Genomic DNA, 22,598 nt, shown 5'->3' on the forward strand with positions numbered 1-22,598 from the left:
AAAAATAAATCTTGATTTTGCAAAGAATTGTGGGAAAAAATTACAACTTCAAAATACTCACCATGCCTCTTACTAAATACCTTGGAATGTCTACTTTGCAAAAAGGAGTCATTTGGGGGGTATTTGAACTTTACTGGCTTGTTAGGGTCACAAGAAATTAGATAGGCCGCCCAATCAGAGATTGGCACTATAGCTTGTGGACTCTATAACTTTGACAAAGACCAAATAATATACACCGATTTGGGTTATTTTTACCAAAGAAATGTAACAGCAAATTTTGGCTAAAATTTATGAAGAAAAATTACTAATTAGCAAAATTTTATAATGGAAACGAAGGAAATGCATTTTTTTACAGAATTTTCCTTCTTTTTTCTTTTATAGCGCAAAAAAAAAAAAACCCAGAGGTGATTAAATGCCACCAAAAGAAAGCTATTTGTGTGAAAAAAAGGACAAAAATTTCATATAGGTACAGTGTTGCATGACTGAGTAATTGTCATTCAAAATGTGAGAGCACCGAAAGCTGAAAATTGGTCTGGTTAGGAAGGGGGTTTAAGTGCCCAGTGGTCAAGTGGTTAAGGAAAATAGAATTTTCTCTTTACTTTCGGGTTTTTATGCTTGTGGACGTTGTCCAGCATGCAAACAGTGCAGATTTAACCTAAAAAACACAAGGAATTTACCTCTTTTTCCACTAATAGGACTTATCAAATCAAGAATCTTATTACATGTGGCACCCGTGGAGTGGTCTATATGTTAAAGTGCAGTTGTGGACTCCAATATATAGGTCGAACTTCCTGACCCCTGAGTGTTTGCATCGGGGAGCATGTTAATAATATCAAAACGGGCCTCAGGACCCATAGCCTGTCTAAACACTTTAGACAATGCCATAATAGGGATCTTAGATGCCTAAAATTTTGTGGTATTGAAAGGGTGGACAGACATTGGAAGGGTGGTAATTATATCCGTCACATCAGCCAAAGAGAATCATTCTGGATTGTGGAGGCTAAAGTTTTAACGCCCCAAAGGGTTAAATGTTGATTTTAATTTAAACTGCTTTATTTCTGACAAATGAATTTTTTTTTAAAAAAATGAGATATTTTGATAATGTTTATGAATTTCAAATTAAGGTTTATGATTTTTTGTGATGTTTTAAATTTAGAGGATGGCATCAGATGAGATCTTATATATAAAATACAAGCATGTGTTCTGGTTAGATATGCTGATCATCCAGTAGGGGGCAGCGGTCTGACTGGGAACGCATTTTTAAATGCTATATTTCTTTAAAGGTCTTTTTCAGAATTAATTGTATATTTAGAAATATATTTGCACATATGATATCATTAAGGCCTGTCTTGATGACTGGAGCAAAGACTGGCCGCTATTTTATGTTTATTTACAAGCCTTGTACATTTTCAACTCATGTGAATAGTCCGTATTTGGACTTAAATACATTTTAAATGTTTTATATGTTTGCACAGTGAGCACTCCCCTTTCTTTATATGTATAAGGTTTGATGCCCTCACTGAGATTATCGATCTGGAGGAGAAGTTCAAATTAATCTGTTTTTGCTACCTACCTTTTGTGTGGGACCTGCTTGCATGACTACCTGTTAGCTCTGAAGTCCATGCTCTGAGGTGAGCGTAGAACTTCGATTGAAGGTGGAGGGTCTGTCACCATTGATTGATATTGCTGATCTTCACTGGTGGAGTCATCTTTTCATCTCTCTGGGACTTGTTGTTCATCAGCATATTGGACTGTGTTTTATTGTTTTATTGAGCTGCACTTCTTATATATTTTTATCATTTGTTATTCAGTTTTGTGAAAGTCTTTTAGTGTTCAGCTTGCATTTTGGGGTTTTAATATTTTTGTGCTGATTGCACCTTCTATTTACAACTTCAAACCTATCAAGACATGGCTGTCCACCTAAACCAGGGGTCCTCAAACTACGGCCCGCGGGCCGAATCCGGCCCTCCAGCGTTTTTTATCCGGCCCGCGGACTGCCCCTTTAAAATTGCAGCACTCCCCGTGCCCTCTGCTCCCTCCATCACACAGGATGGGAAACATGACAGGCCGGACAAAGGACCTTTTGTGCTAAGAAGCAGGTGATTGGTTACTAGGCATCAGGGCGGTCCCAAGAACCAATCACCTGCCCCTCACTTCCAAAGTCCCTCCCTCCGTCCGGACCTACCATGCCTCGTGTCCTGCGTGATACAGGTAAGTGTTGAGTGCTGTGATATTATAGGGGGCGGCAGTGTAATATTGATATGGGGGGAGTCTGTGACATCGGGGGATCCTGTGACATGGGGGGAGTCTGTGACATGGGGGGATCCTGTGACATGGGGGTGGTCTGTGACATGGGGGGAGTCTGTGACATGGGGGGATCCTGTGACATGGGGGGAGTCTGTGACATGGGGGGATTCTGTGACATGGGGGGGGTCTGTGACATGGGGGGATCCTGTGACATGGGGGGATCCTGTGACATGGGGGGAGTCTGTGACATGGGGGGATCCTGTGACATGGGGGGAGTCTGTGACATGGGGGGGATTCTGTGACATGGGGGGAGTCTGTGACATGGGGGGAGTCTGTGATATGGGGGGGATCTGTGATATGGGGGGGATCTGTAATATGGGGGAGTCTGTTATGGGGGGATCTGTGATATGGGGGGGATCTGTAATATGGGGGAGTCTGTTATGGGGGAGATCTGTGATATGGGGGGATCTGTGATGGGGAGTATGTTATGGGGGGATCTGTGATATGGGGGAGTCTGTTATGGGGAGATTTGTGATATGGGGAGATTTGTGATATGGGGAGTCTGTTATGGGGGAGATCTGTGATATGGGGGGATCTGTGATGCGGAGTCTGTTATGGGGGGATCTGTGGTATGGGGGAGTCTGTGATAGGGGGAGTCTGTGATAGGGGGAGTCTGTGATATGGGGGGATCTGTGATGGGGAGTCTGTGGTGGGGAGTCTGTTATGGGGGGATCTGTGATGGCAGAGTCTGTTATGGGAGATCTGTGATATGGGGAGATCTGTGATATGGGGGGATCTGTGATATGGGGGGATCTGTGATATGGGGGGATCTGTGATGGGGAGTCTGTTATGGGGGGATCTGTGATATGTGGAAGTCTGTGATAGGGGATCTGTGATGGGGAGATCTGTGATATGGGGGGATCTGTGATATGGGGGGATCTGTGATGGGGAGTCTGTTATGGGGGGATCTGTGATATGGGGAAGTCTGTGATAGGGGATCTGTGATGGGGAGATCTGTGATATGGGGAGTCTGTGATATGGGGGGATCTGTGATGGGGAGTCTGTTATGGGGGGATCTGTGATGGCAGAGTCTGTTATGGGGGATCTGTGATATGGGGGGATCTGTGGTATGGGGGAGTCTGTGATAGGGGGAGTCTGTGATAGGGGGAGTCTGTGATATGGGGGGATCTGTGATGGGGAGTCTGTGATGGGGAGCCTGTTATGGGGGGATCTGTGATGGCAGAGTCTGTTATGGGAGATCTGTGATATGGGGAGATCTGTGATATGGGGGGATCTGTGATATGGGGGGATCTGTGATATGGGGGGATCTGTGATGGGGAGTCTGTTATGGGGGGATCTGTGATATGTGGAAGTCTGTGATAGGGGATCTGTGATGGGGAGATCTGTGATATGGGGGGATCTGTGATATGGGGGGATCTGTGATGGGGAGTCTGTTATGGGGGGATCTGTGATATGGGGAAGTCTGTGATAGGGGATCTGTGATGGGGAGATCTGTGATATGGGGAGTCTGTGATATGGGGGGATCTGTGATGGGGAGTCTGTTATAGGGGGATCTGTGATGGCAGAGTCTGTTATGGGGGATCTGTGATATGGGGGGATCTGTGATGGGGGAGTCTGTGCTATGGTGGGGGACTGATATGGGGGGATCTGTGATGGGGGAGTCTGTTATGGGGGAGTCTGTGATATGGGGGATCTGTGATGGTGGGATCTGTGATATGGGGGGATCTGTGATGGGGAGTCTGTTATGGGGGATCTGTGATGGGGGAGTCTGTTATGGGGGATCTGTGATGGCGGAGTCTGTTATGGGGGATCTGTGATATGGGGGGATCTGTGATGGGGGAGTCTGTGATGGGGGGATCTATTATGGGGGATCTGTTATGGGGGAGTCTGTGATGGGGGAGTCTATTATGGGGGAGTCTGTTATGGGGGGATCTGTGATGGCGGAGTCTGTGATGGGGGAAGTATGTGATATGGGGGAGTCTGTTATGGGGGGTATTTGTTATGTGGGGCTTTGTGATGGAGAGGAGTTTGTGTTGGGGGGCTTTGTGATGGGGGGATCTGTCATGGGGGGGCTTTGTTATGGGGTGAGTCTGTGATGGGGAGGGTTGTCTGTGATTGGGAGGGGTTCTGTAATGAGGGGAGTCTGTGAAATACTGATAAGTTTATATTGATTAAAATTGTTCTTTATTTTAAATATTGTACTGTTTTTTTGCTGTTTTTTTTTTTTTTTTTTGCACTACAAATAAGATGTGTGCATAGGAATTAGTTCATATTTTTTTTAAACTATAGTGCGGCCCCCAACAGTCTGAGGGACCGTGAACTAGCCCCCTGTCTAAAAAGTTTGAGGACCCCTGACCTAAACTGACAGGCCAAACAAGGAGAACATTCATCAGAGAAGCAACCAAGAAGTAACTCTGGAGGAGCTGCAGAGATCCACAGCTAGGTTGGGAAAATCTGTCCACAGAACAACTATTAGTCGTGCACTCCACAAATCTGGCCTTTATGAAAGAGTGGCAAGAAGAAAGCCATTGTTGAAATAAAGCCATAAGAAGTCCCGTTTGCAGTTTGCAAGAAGCCATGTGGGGGACACAGCAAACATGTCGAAGAAGGTGCTCTGGTCAGATGAGATCAAAATTGTACTTTTTGGCCTAAAAGTAAAATGCTATGTGTGACAGAAAACAAATACTGCACATCACCCTGAACACACCATCCCTACCGTGAAACATAGTGGTGGCAGCATCATGTTGTGGGGATGCTTTTCTTCAGCAGGGACAGGGAAGCTGGTCAGATTTGATGGGAAGATGGATGGAGCCAAATACAGGACAATCTTAGAAGAAAACCTGTTATGCCGTGTACACACGGGCGGACTTTTCGGCATCAAAGGTCCGACGGTCTTTCCGTCGGACTTTTGACGGACTTTCGACAGACTTTTGACGGATTTCCGACGGACTTTTGAACAAACGGACTTGGCTACACACGATCACACCAAAGTCCGATGGATTCATATGTGATTACGTACGACCGGACTAAAATAGGGAAATTGATAGCCAATAGATGCCCTAGCGTCGGATTTCGTCCATCAGAAAAGCATACAGACGAACTGATTTTTGGACCGGACTCAAATCCGTCGGAAAGATTTGAAACATGTTTCAAATCTAAAGTCCGTCTGATTTTCGACCGAAAAGGTCCATCGGAAGTCCGATGAAGCCTACACACGTTCGGATTGTCTGACGGATTCGTTCCGGTGGAAGAATTCGGCCGAAAAGTCCGCCCGGTGTACGCGGCATTAGAATCTGCAAAAGACTTGAGACTGGGGTGAAGGTTCACTTTCCAGCAGGACAACGACCCTAAAAATACAGGCAGAGCTATAATGGAATGGTTTAAAACAAAGCATATTCATGTATTAGAATGGCCCAGTCAAAGTCCAGATCTAAATCCAATTGAAAATCTGTGGCAAGACTTGGAAATTGCTGTTCACGGATGCTCTCCATCCAATCTGACAGAGCTTAAGCTATTTCACTCTCTAGATGTGCAATGCTGGTAGAGACATCCCCAAAAAGATTTGCAGCTGTAATGGCAGTGAAAGGTGGTTCTACAAAGTTTTCATTTAGGGGGTCTGAATGCACACAACACTTTTCACATATTTATTTGGAAAACATTTTGAAAGCCATTTATTATTTTCCTTCAACTTCCCAATTATGTGCCACTTTGTGTTGGTCTATTACATAAAATCCAAATAAAATACATTTATGTTTTTGGTTGTAACATGACAAAATGTGGAAAGTGTCAAGGGGTGTGAATGCTTTTTCCAAGCACTGTATACTTTAAACCTTTTTCACTGCTCTGTCAGTGGACGTGAATTGAGGCCTGGTTGACACCTATGCATTTTTTAGTGCTTTTTGTGTTTTGCAGAAATGCACTACATTCCATTTAACATGGTTTCCTATGAAACACGTTCACATCCATGCGTTTTCAGCCGCTGCATTTTTGGAAAGGGCCAGGGACTTTTTTCCCACAGCAGGTTGCAACATGCATAGGTGTGAACCAGGCCTTAGAGCTACTTGACCCGGTATAAACTGTGCTTCATGGGTGAGGTTGTCTGCTGATCTGACGTTTATAGTGGGTACGATGTATGGAATGAAGGTGTTGCAGTTATCAACATAAAGCATTGATTCTTTAATCATCTGTGTTGCCCCAGGAATGATGAAGGAAGGAGAGGATAAAATTCCCCCTACTTTATCCTCTTGTGCAACACACTGGATTTTTTTCCAGAAATAGCTAAAACAATCACTGCTTAATTACCAACACAAACCCTTGTGAATCATCAATCGCATGCACTGCAGTAATTTTAGCATGTTTTTCAGCACCTATTGCTTGGAATATTCTATACAAGCAACAAAATCTTTGTTGGTGGAATCTCAGTTTTTGGTAGATGATGGACAGTTAAGTCATAGCTCAGGTTTTTATTCTATTTCCAAAGTATGTACATCTGCTGTGGCAATTATAGGGGGTCCCAATCTCTCAGTTAAATTTGTATATAATATTATAGAGCAAGCAAGAGTGGGAACACCTCATGGTGGACAGGAACCACCAAAGGTGAGCAATAAAACTAGTGACTACAAGTCTGTGACAGTTCTCATTTATCCTGGTCACGGTATAGCTAGAAGTAGTTAGTCACATTCTGCTGGACTTTTCTGTAATTTTAAGTCATACTTACCTAGGTGGATCCAGCATCGCTCCAATGCTGCATCTGTCCCCCACGGGCTCTAACACTGAGAAGCAAGCGATCAAACAGCGCATTGCTCCTCTCTGTGAGTAGAGAGCTGGTTACTGTCAGTCACCAGCTCTCTGCTCTGCCCCTGCAGTGCTGGGCTGTAGAGAGGGCCGGTCCAGGCTGCTAGGTGGATCCCGACCATATGGTCGCGATCTTTACCTGATCTGGACCGGCTCTTTGATGTCAGTTGACAGCACGCTTCAGCCCGGTGTCTGCTGAAAACAGGTCACGGGAGTGCAGAACGGAAACGAGGTTTGGCTGTACTTCACCTTTAAAGACATTCATCTGAGCGACTGCTCAGTTTAGTTGAACTATATAATAAAGTTTATAGTCATGTAACATGTTTTTCCTTGTTCAGCACAGAGCTTGAAACTATTTAATGGTAATAACATACCTGTATATTGTCTTTCCTCAGGTTGCAGCCTCTTAGCGATTTATCACATACAAGGGACCTGTATTCAGCATGATGGAGGTGGTTAGTAACTAAGCTGTGTTTTATTCAAACTTTTATATTGTTGTTTATTGTACAGTATTCACATAACCAATATTTGTGAACTTCTGGCTGTTTGAACCATAACTTTCTAAGTAGCTTTTTTGTGATGTTTTTTGGCAATTATATGCTGCATGGCTTTTCCAAATCCTACTGCAAGACCGCCCTCTCCATCAATCAATAGCACACGGCTGTGATATCAAACTGACAGCCAGTGGCGGCCCGTCCATTAGGGGTGCACGGGCGCCACCCCCCTGCCCATGCTTCCGGCCCCCTAATCTACATGCGGGGCGCCAGAGCATGGATTCCAATGGGGGGGGGGGGTTTAAGCATGTGTATAGAGCCAGAGGCTCTAATAGGTCTCAAAATAGGGTGGGCTCCTTAATATCCCCTATTCTCACACTGATCCTCCTTCCGGCCAATCAGGAAGCGGGTCCCAATTGGCTGAAAGGACAGGCGATCCTATTGGATGCCTAGGAGGAAGAGGGAGGAGACACACGACGGAAGCTGCCGTGATGCAGAGGAGGAGGAGACCATAAAAATTAAAAAAAAAACACCTTTAGGGCTCCTGCACAAGGGCCGACTAACCCTATTTAGAGTAATTGCTGGTGTATTTCCTTCGCCCTGACCGCCCAGGTGCAGCCTGTGTAGCAGGAATGTTGTAATGCAAATTCTCCTTTTGGCCACAAGATGGAGACAGAGAGATGCTGACTTGTCATTCCAGAAAAACTCAGAGACACAGAGCACACTGGGAAAAAGGGGAGTTTCAGGAAGTGCTGAGGTGATGGAAGAGAGCGAAGTACTGAGGTGATTAAAAGAGAGAGAGACAGGTTTTAGACACACTACTACAGAGAGAGTGCTGTCAGCAGAAGAAGAGAAAGTGGAGGCGAGGTGACAGGACTGTGTGGTGAAACTCCATCTAAAAGAAGAAGAAAGAGCAGCACTGTCTAGGGGCACCTGCTAGTCATGCTTTTCCTGAGACTACTGTGAGAGTGCTTGACAGGAGGCTAAGGGCATAGTTGCTAACATTGTAAAAAAATTTATAGGGACAGTTTTTTGGCTGTAGGCGGAGTCTTATTATAATTAAGGGGTGGGGCATGCATTTGTAGGCGTGACATAGCGAAAAAAAGAAAAATGCAGCACCAAAAAAACGGGCGTGGTTTACATGAAATAGTGGGCGTGGCTTATATGGCGTTGGTTTAAATGGGGGTGTGGTTTGAGTCTGAGATGAATGAGAGCTGGAGAAAGAAAGGGGAAAGGAGGGAGGGAGAGAGAAAGAAGGAAAGAAGGAGGGAAAGAGAGAGAAGGAAGGAAAGAGGGATGGAGGGACAGCAGACCCAGATCCTACACCAAGATACTCCAAACACCTGGTGTTAGTGCTTCAATCATCCCAGCACCATGGTTGTTGTGGTGTCAGGATGATTGAAGCGCATTATTACTATTATTACATTGTAATATAGAATAAAATCATTGAACTCACCATAATCCAGAATCAGTGGGACCCCTAAGCGTGTCACCTGCCACGTCGCCTGGCACCAGATGCCATCAGGTGCCCCCAGCAGAGTCCGTCCTTGCATCAGGTGCCCCCAGCAGAGTCTGTCCTTACATCAGGTGCCCCCAGCAGAGCCCCTCCTTACATCAGGTGTCCCCAGCGGAGCCCTCCTTATATCAGATGTCCCCAGCGGAGCCCCCCTTACATCAGATGTCCCCAGTGGAGCCCCCTTACATCAGATGTCCCCAGCTGTGCTCCTCCTTACATCAGGTGTCCCCAGCGGAGCCCCCCTTACATCAGATGTCCCCAGCGGTGGGTGCCCCTCCTTATATCAGGTGTCCCCAGCGGAGCCCTCCTTACATCAGATGTCCCTAGCGGTGCCCCTCCTTACATCAGATATCCCCAGCGGAGCCCTCCCTTACATCAGATGTCCCCAGCAGTGCCCCCCCTTACATCATATGTCCCCAGCGGAGCCCCCTTACATCAGATGTCCCCAGCGGAGCCCCCCTTACATCAGATGTCCCCAGCGGTGCCCCTCCTTACATCAGATGTCCCCAGTGGTGCCCCTCCTTACATCAGGTGTCCCCAGCGGAGCCCCCCCTTACATCAGATGTCCCCAGCGGTGCCCCCCTTACATCAGATGTCCCCAGTGGTGCCCCTCCTTACATCAGATGTCCCCAGCGGTTCCCCACCTTACATTAGGTGTCCTAGTAGCGATGTCTCCGCCGCCATTACGGAACAGATGCCAAGGGGGAACAAAATAGTGTCTCCGCATTACAATAGAACCACCATCCACCCCCCACCCCCTCCCCTTTCCATAACAGACAGGCAGTGAGGCGGAGCGGGGCGAAGCAGGGCGGGGGTTGGGTGGGGCGGAGCGGGGCGGGGGTGGGCAGTGCCACAGCAGCTTAGTTTCTATTGTAGGCACCCAGTTGTGTTCCACTTCTTCTGGTCTTTTTAAAAATGGCGGCCGCGGACCTCTAGCGGCGGCAGCAGGTGGCAAAAAAATCCGGAAAAAAATGATTTCTTGGGACATCCCCGGGAAACAATAAAATCAGGAAAAGTGTCTAAATCCTGGCAATGTCCCGGGAAATTCGGGACAGTTGGTAAGTATGTGAGGGCAGTGCCGCCCAGCAGAGACTATCAACACCGCTTCAGGGATTGCAATATCCATCCAGGTGTTCAGCCGGCCACTGTCCGGTCACCTTGCCAGTTTAGCTACCAGCCATTTTGATCGGCCGACAGGAGGTGATCCGGTGCCTTACAACATTGCTAGGATCCTGAACCAGCATTTGGAATTTCCATCGTGTCATCGCACAGAGGATTGGTGAGCGGTTGAAAACCCAAAACGTCCTTCTTAACACAGTACAGACACTGCATGCAGACACCCATTCCCTTTTCTAGTGTCAGAGGATGCTTGTTTGAAGCTACCACTTTTAGCCATTCTGTTCTTACCAACCACTACCTTTTTTTTTTAATTATTAAATTTTTATTAAATTTGACATATCCATTAAAACCACCTTCATAACATATTTATATTTATCACAAAGAGTCAACACATCTTTATCCATTTCCCAATCCCCCCCCAAAAAAGGGGGGAATTCTCCATTCCCCTCCACCCCTCCTCCCTCCTCCAAATACCTTATATTAAATGTGTTCCCAATTCATCCAAACTAAGAAAGAAAAAAAATTAAAGAGGCTTCTATGAGCCATATCCATATTACTCTTAACACCCAAAAAAAGAAAAAAACAAACAAACACAAAAAAATAAAGAAATAATTACGAGGCTTCTATAAGCCATACTCCACCCTTTACCTATCTATAGTGAATATACACCTCATCTTCCTTTAACCATATCTACTCCTTCTACCCCCCATCCTATATATCCACCTTCCTTTACCCTTCCCCCCTATGTGCTTTGTCCCCTCTTCCTATTATTAATCCCACCTTCCTCGACATCAAGTTCATCATTCCTTCCCCCTACCTATAGCACCTAGAAAAATGAAAGAAAGAGGGGGGATAGGGAGGTGAAAGGGGAAAGGGAGAGAAAAAAAAACCCTCTCCTCCTCCCCCCCCAGAGGCAACCGCATCTGAGCCCAGAGACCTTTATATATTATTACTCTACACGATCTCCATAGAGCATTGTTCCCAACCTGCCCCTATTACCCTAAATTTTTCCTTTCTATCTTTAATTGTATGTACCCATCTTTCAGCCTCCATTATTAAATTGACCTCTCTCCTCCAGTCCAACAGAGTTGGACATCTTGTCTGTTTCCTGGGTATTAACAATTTGGCTACATTCAATAGATGTGGAGTAATACTTTTCTTATATGATCTAATCGACATTGGTGTCCAATGAAATAGAACATTTAAGGGCGTTAATTCCATGGGTCGAGAGGACAACCTCTCTACCCATGGAGCGATCTCTTCCCAAAATACCTTAATCCTGGGACAGGACCACCATAGATGGAGATAAGTACCCTTTTGCCCACACCCCCTCCAGCACCTAGCATCTGCAGTCGGGTACATCTGTGCCAGCCTTATTGGAGTCCGATACCACCTAGCTAGAAATTTATATGACATCTCCTAAATCCGTGAACTTATAGATGTAGAGTGTGTTAGGTCAATAATCTTTTTAATTTGTGCCCTAGAGAGCCCCTGTTTTAACTCCCCTTCTCTAATGAAAAAGGGAACTGTTTTATTTTGTGTCCCAAGGACCAGTCTATACATTTGCGACAGCAAATGTCTAGCGCTTGATATATGTACACACATAGATTCAAGTACAGTAAGAGAGTTTAATGGCCTCATTAATGGTTTCAGCTTATTGAAAAAACACACCAATTGATGGTATCTCCACTCCAGCATAGGTACCTTTCCCAGCCTTAATGCGAAATCCGGGAGGGGGGCTAGCATTCCATGTGGAGCAAATTTGCCATGTCGTGTCTCCATCCCTCCCCCATGATCCCAAAGATCCCACCTCTTCTCCCGGAGGGAGCCATGGGTAACCCTCCAATGGGGTCAGGGGTGATATCTGGGGGTCATAATCTCCCAGTTGATTTAATTTATCCCAGGTCGCTAATGTACTCTGAGTTAAAGGTGATGTCCATTTTGAAAGGCCCCTGTCTACACTCGGGATCCAAGGAATTCCCGCCAACTTCCTACCTGCCATTATCTGTTCTAAAGAGACCCATATTTTATTCGATGAGTTGGCACCAGTTCAAAATCTTCACCAAAGACATTGACCTATAATATAAGGCTACGTCTGGTAATCCCATTCCTCCTTCAGATTTACCTCTGCATAAAATGTCATGGGTCAATCTGGGCCGTTTCTCATTCCATACAAATAATATAAAAGCCTTCCGTATAGTTTTGAAAAAGCTCTGTGGGAGTATAATTGGCACTATGTGTAGAGTGTAAATTATTACCAACCACTACCTAACAGATTTCCTAGAGGATTACTGTCTCACGTTGGCTGATTATACCTACTTTCTTTTCAAGGGCCCCAACGTTTGCTAGCAGATGATACTAGTACTCTTCAACCCAGGAACCCATACAGATTTGTGCAAATCTTCTCTCCTCCCTCTCAGTGTCTGTGTTATGGCCATATAGATTACTGCCCTTTTTAAATTTACAGTTGCTAAATATTGAAGGTTGTCTTTTCTAATGTATTAATTCTTTGCAGAAAGGTTTAACAGTGTTGTAAGCTTCCATATGCTTTAAACCGTGATAATATATTAAATTTGTTTATCACTACCAGGTGTGTGTCTGTTTTTGGTGATAATCCACAGCCAGGATAACAGTATTTTCCACGTGTGTCCTTAAATGTGTTTGCAGTGATTTTATTTAACCAGGTGTGCCAGAGGGGCTGAGGTCATTCTTGGAGTTGAGGCAGAGATCAGAGAATCCAAATTCGCTAAGCGGCTCCTTCGGGGGTGGTGCTACACCTGTCATTGACAATAATGACTGTGCCTTGCTGTACTCACATATATGGTGGTGCTTACATAAACACATGAGTGGGTGCAAAAAACATTTTCAGTTTTTTTAAAACTCCTGTATGATGTACCTGTGTTTGGGTTGCACCTGAACTGCCTGGGTGGAGAAAATACAACAGCGATTGCGTTGAATGGGCTCAGCCAGCCTGTGTTCAAAAGTCTTTAGTTACCTTATCCTTTACCTCTTTCCTCCAATGCTCTAGGCTGTGGGCTAGGTCCTTGGTACCCTCAATTACAATGCAAGATTGCTGGTTCAGCATTGTATGTGATCAGGGCCACTAAGAAGGCACTGCAGCTGGCCCTCCTGTACTGGGTCCGGGCCCGATCAGTTTAGAAGGCGGCCCAGGTACCTGCCAAGCAGGAGAACTGGCTGTACTATTGCTGACACTTGTGACTCTTGTGGACCCCCCTGTAGTGTTGCCTGCTTCTACTCCTCTTTCTCCTTCTGGCTGCACTGCAGGGGGATGGGTTCTTGGATCTGCGCCCCTCACTCTCTAGGCTCCCCTCCATGCTGCTGTCTTCCCTCCTCTCCTGCCAGCTGCTGTGGGCACACAGGGGAAGGAATTGTTTCAGGATGGAGAGCTGTAAGGGGGTACTGGTAAGTATGTCCTATTTACAGGCCCCTTCTTTTTCTGAATGAACACAGTGAATGATCGGTACACTGTGATTACTATGCTTCAGTTGGTGAATAAAGAGGCAGCTGCTCAGCACAGAATGCTTTCTATTTATTCACTGTCCAATTCAGCTGAGGCTGCAGAGAAAGGAACTGGGAAATCTCTGTTCTCAGTCCCTTTCTTTGTCTCAAAAGTGAAACATTAGGGGTCTGTTAATTCACAAAGGCCCCCCAACAGGTCAGTTAAAATAAATAAATAACATGTAGCAAGACCCCTTGGGGACTGTTTGGAAATACCAGCTCATCTACCCCGCTATGACCTTGTGAACATTCCAACCCACCTGACACTCTGGGTTCAGACATCTTTGCACCAACTTAAAGTAATAAGTCAAACAACTCAGTGCGTTTATATTCTGTTAACATTTACTGAAATAACTGAAAGAAAATATTGTTACACCGAGGAGGTAATAGATCCACTGAGCTTTGGGTAACAGTCCTAGCTCAGCAAAGGAATTTCTTTACCTTAACACAAGTAAGATAATTTGGTTGTAACATTATATTATATACATGTATGTACAAAGGAACACCACTGGAACATGACCTGAAAGGATAAGTAAGAGTTAATCATTAATTCTTGCAAAACTTCTAAAGGGGAAACCCAAGCCGGCCTATTTAACCTTTAATCCTAATGAGAGATCAAGTTTAATAAGAATGATATGAGGGCCCTTTAAGCAGTAATGACAGCAATGTCCACGTTGCAGGCCTGATGGTCTTCTCCAGCAGTGGGAGTTCATTAACTATATCCCAAAAGGTGCAGTAACAAATCAATGGTATTTCTTGGAATGGATGAAGCTAAAGATGTCTATGTACAGTGTTCAAAGATAAGTGCAGTAAAGTATTTCCAAGGTAAAGCTGTCTATACACAGTGTCCCAGTAAAGTAATAAGAAAAGATGCGCAAAGGTGGGCAATTACCCTCTTACCTTCAACCAGGCCAATACAATGCCTCATGGACAGCAGCTCCCGGAGCGATGTCCTTGCAGCAGATCTGCTGTGAGGATCTCCCGATGTGAGGCTCGAAGCAAGGGTTGTCGGATGACTGAAATGGTGCTGGATGGATGTCTGACGAACAGCAAGCAGTGTTGGGCCCTTCTTGTCCGGGTTGGAATGTTGTACCCCACGTGGTAGGCCGCGACCTTGCCCTCCCTGCACGGAGAGGTCTGTCAGAGGGAGGGCCCTGTCGGGTAGGATGTACAGGGCCCTGTGATCTCTAACAGCAGCCCTGTATGTGATGATGTCAGATTGAGACCGATGGAGTGCCAGCTTTGAGGAACCCGTCACACAGAAAGGAGGAGCCTGCAGGAGTGAGGGATATTCCAAGTAAAACTGCTTTCTAAACCTAAGCAACTGTAAGCATTTATTTATTTTTTTACATTTGCAGTCCATCTATGAAGTAAATGTAAAAAATTAGTAAAATAAAAGGTAAGCTACTGCACACCCAAATCATAACATCAGTGAATAAAGGATTAATTGCATGAATATGGGTGCTGGAATCATACATTGGACTTCCTCAAAAACAGACAGAGGGATAATAACCACTTGAGCTCCAGAAGGTATTACCCCGATTTTTTGCTATTCTGCACTGCGCTACCTTACCTGGAAATTGCGCAATCATGCAAAACTACCCACATAAAATGTATGTCATTTTTTTTCCACACAAATAGAGCTTTCTTTTGGTGGCATTTGCTCACTACTGGAAAAATACAGAAAATTTTGAAAACAAACCCGATATTTTCTACTTTCAGTTATAAAACATGTCCGATGGGATTCACTTGAAAAGGGGGTTTTTACTTCAAAACATTGTGATTCCCACCTCCTCCTGATCCTGAGCGTCTGCATGCCAGCTGAATTTTTTTTTCTGGTATCTATCTATGAGCATTGATATTTGATAATTGCTGTTAGGGATGGACCGAACACCCCCCCTCCCCGGTTCAGTTTGCCCCAGAACACCGAACAGGCAAAAAGTTCTAGCAAACATGCAAACCCTATTAAAGTCTATGAGACATGAACATGAAAAATCAAAAGTCCTAATTTTAAAGGCTTATATGTAAGTTATTGCCATAAAAGTGTATGGGGAACCGGGTACTGCCTCTGGGGACATGTATCAATGCAATAAAAGTTTTTAAAACAATAGTTTTTAAAGGAGCAGTAATTTTAATGATGCTTAATGTGAAACGATGAAAATGTAATATTCCTTTAAATATCGTGCCTGGGGGGTCTCACAAGGATTATCTTTTGGCATACAGTTTATCACTACATGATTAGGGATGAGCCGAACACCCCCCTGTTCGGTTCGCACCAGAACATGCGAACAGGAAAAAAGTTCGTTCGAACACCGTTAAAGTCTATGGGACACGAACATGAATAATCAAAAGTGCTAATTTTAAAGACTTATATGCAAGTTATTGTCATAAAAAGTGTTTGGGGACCTGGGTCCTGCCCCAGGGGACATGGATCAATGCAAAAAAAAGTTTTAAAAACGGACGTTTTTTCAGGAGCAGTGATTTTAATAATGCTTAAAGTCAAACAATAAAAGTGTAATATACCTTTAAATTTCGTATCTGGGGGGTGTCTATAGTATGCCTGTAAAGGGGCGCATGTTTAGAACAGTCTGACAGCAAAATTACATTTCGAAGGAAAAAACCCATTTAAAACTACTCACGGCTATTGCATTGCCGGTCCGACAATACACATAGAAGTTCATTGATAAAAACGGCATGGGAATTCCCCACAGGGGAACCCCGAACCAAAATTTAAAATAAAATGACGTGGGGGTCCCCCTAAATTCCATATCAGGCCCTTCAGGTCTGGTATGGATATTAAGGGGAACCCCGGCCAAAATTTAAAAAAAAAATGAGAAGAAGAGAAGAAAAGAAGAAGAGAAGAAGATGAAGAAGAGTGGGAGCCTCCCCCCATGCCATGGGTGCGGAGCGGCCCGAGCAGAAGAAGATAGAAGACGCCGCGGAGGAGATGCTGGATGAGAACGCCGGAGGAAGAACCAGAAGAACCAGAAGAAGAAGAAGATGAAGGAAGATAGAAGAAAGCAGAAGCATTTAAATAAAGGAATTTTAAAAAACTGTCTCTTGTCATTTTTAACATTTTTGACAGTTTTTTAGTGAAATGGTAGGGGTAAGTACCCCCTTACCATTTCACACAGGGGAGGGCCAGGATCTGGGGGTCCCCTTGTTAAAGGGGGCTTCCAGATTCTGATAAGCCCCCCGCCCGCAGACCCCCACAACCACCGGCCAGGGTTGTGGGGATGAGGCCCTTGTCCTCATCAACATGGGGACAAGGTGTTTTGGGGGGCTACCCCAAAGCACCCTCCCAATGTTGAGGGCATGTGGCCTGGTATGGTTCAGGAGGGGGGGGGCGCTCTCTTGTCCCCCCCCTCTTTTCCTGCGGCCTGCCAGGTTGCGTGCTCGGATAAGGGTCTGGTATGGATTTTTGGGGTTTTTTTTGGGTTTTTTTGGCGCGGGGTTCCCCTTAAAATCCGTACCAGAGATTTAGCCGCGAGTAGTTTTAAATGCTTTTTTTCCTTCGAAATGTCATTTTGCTGTCAGACTGTTCTAAACATGCGCCCCTTTACAGGCATACTATAGACACCCCCAGCTACGAAATTTAAAGGGATATTACACTTTTATTCTTTGACTTTAAGCATTATTAAAATCACTGCTCCTGAAAAAACTGCGGTTTTTAAAACTTTTTTTTGCATTGATCCATGTCCCCTGGGGCAGGACCCAGGTCCCCAAACACTTTTTATGACAATAACTTGCATATAAGCCTTTAAAATTAGCACTTTTGATTTCTCCCATAGACTTTTAAAGGGTGTTCCGCGGCATTCGAATTTGCCGCGAACACCCCAAATTGTTCGCTGTTGCGAACAGCCAATGTTCGAGTCGAACATGAGTTTGACTCGAACTCGAAGCTCATCCCTATACATGACTTTCACTATGTAGCATGATTTGCACATAGAATGTTATGCACTTTTGAGCACTGTAGCACTTTATTGGATTGTATGACATGAATTTATATAATACATGATATTTAATATTAATCATGTTTAAGGCTATATGTTTATGTTTGTTTAGCGCGACACTATATGGTGAGTTCAACTCAAACATCATGTGTTCACCTGTTTGCCGAACAGCAAACAATATGCGGTGTTCGCGGCAAATTCAAAAGCTGCCGGAACACCTTTAAAGTTTATGGGACACTAACATGAAAAATCAAAAGTGCTAATTTTAAAGGCTTATATGCAAGTTATTGTCATAAAAAGTGTTTGGGGAACTGGGTCCTGCCCCAGGGGACATGTATCAATGCAAGAAATTTTTTTAAAAAAAACTGCGTTTTTTGCTTAAAGTGAAACAATAAAAATGAAATATTCCTTTAAATATTGTGCCTGGGTGGTGTCTATAGTATGCCTGTAAATTTGCACATTTTTCCCTTGTTTAGAACAGTACCACAGCAAAATGACATTTCTAAAGGAAAAATTGTCATTCAAAACTGATCGCAGCTGTAATGAATTGTCGGGTCTCGGCAATATGGATAAAACTCATTGAAAAAAAGAGGATGGGATCACCTCCTAGTCCATTACCAGGCCCTTTGGGTCTGGTAAGAATATTGAGGGGAACCCCGAACCAAAATTTAAAAAAAATGGCGTAGGGGTCCCCTAAAATCCATACCTGACCCTTATCCGAGCACGCAACCTGGCAGGCCGCAGGAAAAGAGGGGAGGATGAGAGGGCGCCCCCTCTCCTGAACCGTACCAGGCCACATGCCCTCAACATGGGGAGGGTGCTTTGGGGTAGCCCCCCAAAGCACCTTGTCCCCATGTTGATGAGGACAAGGGCCTCATCCCCACAACCCTTGCCCAGTGGTTGTGGGGGTCTGCGGGCAGGGGACTTATCGGAATCTGGAAGCCCCCTTTAACAAGGGGTCCCCAAGATCCCGGCCTCCCCCCCTGTGTGAAATGGTAACTGGGTACAAATGTACCCCTACCATTTTACAAAAAAAGTGTCAAAATATTAAAAAAGACAAGACACAGCTTGGGACAAGTCCTTTATTAAAAAATAAAAAAATAAAAATGTCCCACGATGTCCATTCATCTTCTTCTGCCGGGACCTGACAATACATTACAGCCACGATCAGTTTTGAAATGACAATTTTTCCTTGCGCCACTTTACAGACATACTATAGACACCCCCCAGGCATGATATTTAAAAGAATATTTCATTTTTATTGTTTCACTTTAAGCATTAAAAAAATCACTGCTCCTGAAAAAACTGCCGTTTTAAAAAAAAAATTTTGCATTGATACATGTTCCCTGGGGCAGGACCCAGGTCCCCAAACACCCTTTATGACAATAACTTGCATATAAGCCTTTAAAATGAGCACTTTTGATTATTCATGTTCGTGCCCCATAGACTTTAATGGTGTTCGTGTGTTCTGCCGAATTTTTTGCCTGTTCGCATGTTCTGGTGCAAACCGAACAGGAGGGTGTTCGGCTCATCACTAATTGTGAACAGTGTTAGCGGCTGACTATTATATGCATATGTAATATACTTGTGTATATACATTTCATATTGGGAGGATCCTAGCAGTAGCTCACAGGACCTTTATATTATGGGTCCCCTTAGTTTGCCTGTAAAGTGGCGCATCTGTGCAATGTATAGAACATGCCGCAGCAATAATTACATTTCTAAAGGAAAAAGGTCATTTAAACTTGTTTGCGGCTGTAATAAATTGCCGGCTTCCGGAAATATAGATGAAAAAAAATGAAAAAACGACGAGGGTCCCCCCCCCCAGTCCATACCTGGCCCTTCGGGTCTGGTATGGGTATTAAGGGAAACTCCACGCCAAAATAAAAAAAAAATTGGTGTGGGGTGCCCCCCAAAATCCTCACCAGACCCTTATCCGAGCATGCAGCCTGGCAGGTCAGCAAAGGGGGGGGCGAGCGCCCCTCCTGAACCGTACCAGGCCACATGCCCTCAAAATGGGGGGTGGGTGCTTTGGGGCAAGCACCCGTTCACCAAAAAGTGTAAAAAAGGAAAAACCACAAGAGACAGTTTTTGGCAAGTCCTTTATTAAAAATTAAAGGGTCCCGCAATGTAAATCCACCGTCAATCACGCTGCCCGACAGACCTGAAAAATAACAAAAATGCAAAATGCTCCACCTCCATGGAAGGCCTCCCGCCGACTGCTGTCTCTTCAATTTGACAGCTCTTATATAGGCAAGGGCAGGGCCACCCAGTGCTGTAACATGACGTCAGAAGGGGGTGGGTCACCAGGTGACCCCGCCCTTGCCTATATAAGAGCTGTCAAAGCGATGAGACAGCAGTTGACGGGAGGCCTCCCATAGATTTTTCTTAATAAAGGACTTGTCAAAAACTGTCTCTTGTGGTTTTTACTTTTTGACACTTTTTTGGTGAATGGGTAGGGGTACAATGTACCCGATACCCATTCATATGGAGGGGCAGGATCTTGGGGCCCCTTGTTAAAGGGGGCTTCCAGATTCCGATAAGCCACCTGCCTTCTGGCCCCCGACAACTACCAGCCAGGGTTGTCAGGAAGAGGCCCTTGTACCCATCAACACGGGGACAAGGTGCTTTGGGGGGCACCCAAAAGCACCCTCCCCATGTTGAGGGCAAGCGGCCTGGTATGATTCAGGAGGGGGGTGGCGCTCACTCGCCCCCCCTTTCCTGGCCTGCCAGGCTGCATGCTCAAATAAGGGTCTGGTATGGATTTTGGGGGGACCCCATTCCATTTTTTTTTTATAAATTGGCGTGGAGTTCCCTTTAAAATCTATGTCAGACCCAAAGGACCTGGTATGGATTTTGGGGGGACGCCACGCCATTTTTTTTTTACATTTTGGCGTGGCGTTGCCTTTAAAATCTATACCAGACCCAGAGGGCCTGGTATGGATAGTGGGGGGGACCCCACACCGTTTTTTTCTTAAATCTCTCATAGTGTTCCCCTTAACCACTTTAACACGCTGTATTATATACTCTGAACTGCGTTATATACACTACACTGACTGCACTATATACGCTGCACTGTATTATATATATTACACTGACTGCACTATATACTCTGCACTGTATTATATACACTACGCTGACTGCACTATATACTCTGCACTGTATTATACTACACTGACTGCACGCTCAATCCACTAACTACCCTGCCTAATCTCTCTCTTTATTCACATTATACACGGCTGCCGTGTAAGCAGCCTTATATAGTGTGGGGCGTGGACTTAGCCTTGGCCAATCATGGCTCCCACAGCACATCGCGCTATGATTGGCCAAAGCATACAGGTCAGGTGCATGCTTTGGCCAATCAGCAGCCTTCAATGCACTGCGATCTCGCAGTGCATTATGAGGCGCTCCACAGCAGGCGAACGTCCCCTGAGTGTCCCATATGTTCATTTGTTCTATGAACAAACAAACAGCTGATGTTCGAGTCGAACTTACGTTCAACTCGAACATCAAGCCCATCTCTAATTGCTGTATTATCAGCCTGGATCTTGTCCCTGTTCTACTGAAAATGCATATGTTGCTTGTAGCTTGAGTTTGTGTAGATCAAGGGTCTCCAAACATTCTAAACAAAGGGCCAGTTTACTATCCTTCAGACTTTTGGGGGCCAGACTGTGGCCATTGGGAGTATAAAAGGTCCAAATATCAGTGGGAATAAACAATGTCCCATCTTTGGTGTCAGTGGGAGGAATAGTGCCCTTTCATTGGTGTCATTGGGAGGAATTGCGCTCCATCATTGGTGTTATTGGGCCCAATTGTTGGTGCCATTGGGAGGAATTGTGCCCCATTATGGGCTTCATTAAGAGGAATAGTGTCCCTTCATTTGGGTCAGCAGAGGAGAGGGGTGATAAAGGCCCCATTGTTGGTATCAGTGGATGAGAGTGCCCCAAGGGCTGGATAAAAGCAAGCAAAGATCTGTATCTGGCCCCCAGACCTCAATTTCGAGACCACTGGTCTAGATAGAGGAACTGTGGGGACATCTTGTGAATGTACTCTGTTGTACTATTTTATCTGTATGTGTAGTACAGCCCTTAGCAAAAAACGAAAAATAAGCGCAGGGCTGCATGAATAGGTGCACAGGGGAGCCGGGATAGTGGAGGTTAAAATTTTATCCAGGAAACTAGAGGGTGTGGGGAGATTGGTTAAACAGCAAGGAAGGGGAGGTACTAGAAGCTGAATGAGTGAGGTCAGGGGTGACCGGACATCCGGCCAGCACATACGAGGAGAAACGTTGTGAAGTGCTGTGCGTTCCTCTGTGCTCCTGATGGCTGATTCCCAGTGCCTGGCTGAACAACTCAGATCGATGGCAGAGGTGATGGGGACCGATTGGCTACAGAGCCAGATCGCATCCATGCAGGGGACGATCGAAACAGCTCCGACCGGCACACGGGTGAGACGTGCTCGGCGGGCACACCCCCCGGAGTGCTTCAGCCCTTCACAACCCCCCTGAGACCAGCGCCATGCAGAGAGCCCGGATTCGGACCCTCCAGCCCAGCCGGCTCAGCCTCCCCTGGCTGGAGCAGGCACAGGTGCTGGGAGGAATCCCCGTTGGGGGCAGAGCTTGGCGGGATGGGGTCACAGTCCCGGAGAAAAGGAAGACCCGTGTGGGTGCGGACCAATCCCTGGCGGGAATAGCGCCAGGAATGGCGGCTCAGCGGGGGGAGGAGTTGCATTACGGGTCACGGCCAGCCGGGTGGAGCGGCCAGGCAGTCGGGATCTCAGGGCCTCCACTACAGGTCGGAACAGCAGGGCCCCGCCCACCAGCGGGGGGTAAGGAGAAGCCACACAGCCACAGCCGGGCACACTGGTCCTGGGAGACAGAGGCGCAGAAGAGACAGCAAACAGCGGGGGCCTTCCACGGGCGGCATATCTTCACCA

The 22,598-nt window shown here is 45.7% G+C and overlaps 1 protein-coding gene across 1 annotated transcript in view; it reads left to right on the plus strand.

The window, feature by feature from the left end:
• LOC141133225 (adhesion G protein-coupled receptor E3-like) overlaps window positions 1–12,670 on the plus strand; it is a 455,441-nt gene extending 442,771 nt beyond the window's left edge. Inside the window, exons 20-21 of the mRNA XM_073622475.1 lie at window positions 7,458–7,517; window positions 12,523–12,670. Coding sequence (XP_073478576.1) covers window positions 7,458–7,472 — 15 coding nt within the window. The 3' untranslated portion in view covers window positions 7,473–7,517; window positions 12,523–12,670. The remainder of the gene's footprint in view (window positions 1–7,457; window positions 7,518–12,522) is intronic.
• Window positions 12,671–22,598: the final 9,928 nt, after the last annotated feature.

This window comes from Aquarana catesbeiana, linkage group LG03 (assembly GCF_042186555.1).
Source record: "Aquarana catesbeiana isolate 2022-GZ linkage group LG03, ASM4218655v1, whole genome shotgun sequence".
In the NCBI taxonomy this organism is placed as follows: domain Eukaryota; kingdom Metazoa; phylum Chordata; class Amphibia; order Anura; family Ranidae; genus Aquarana; species Aquarana catesbeiana.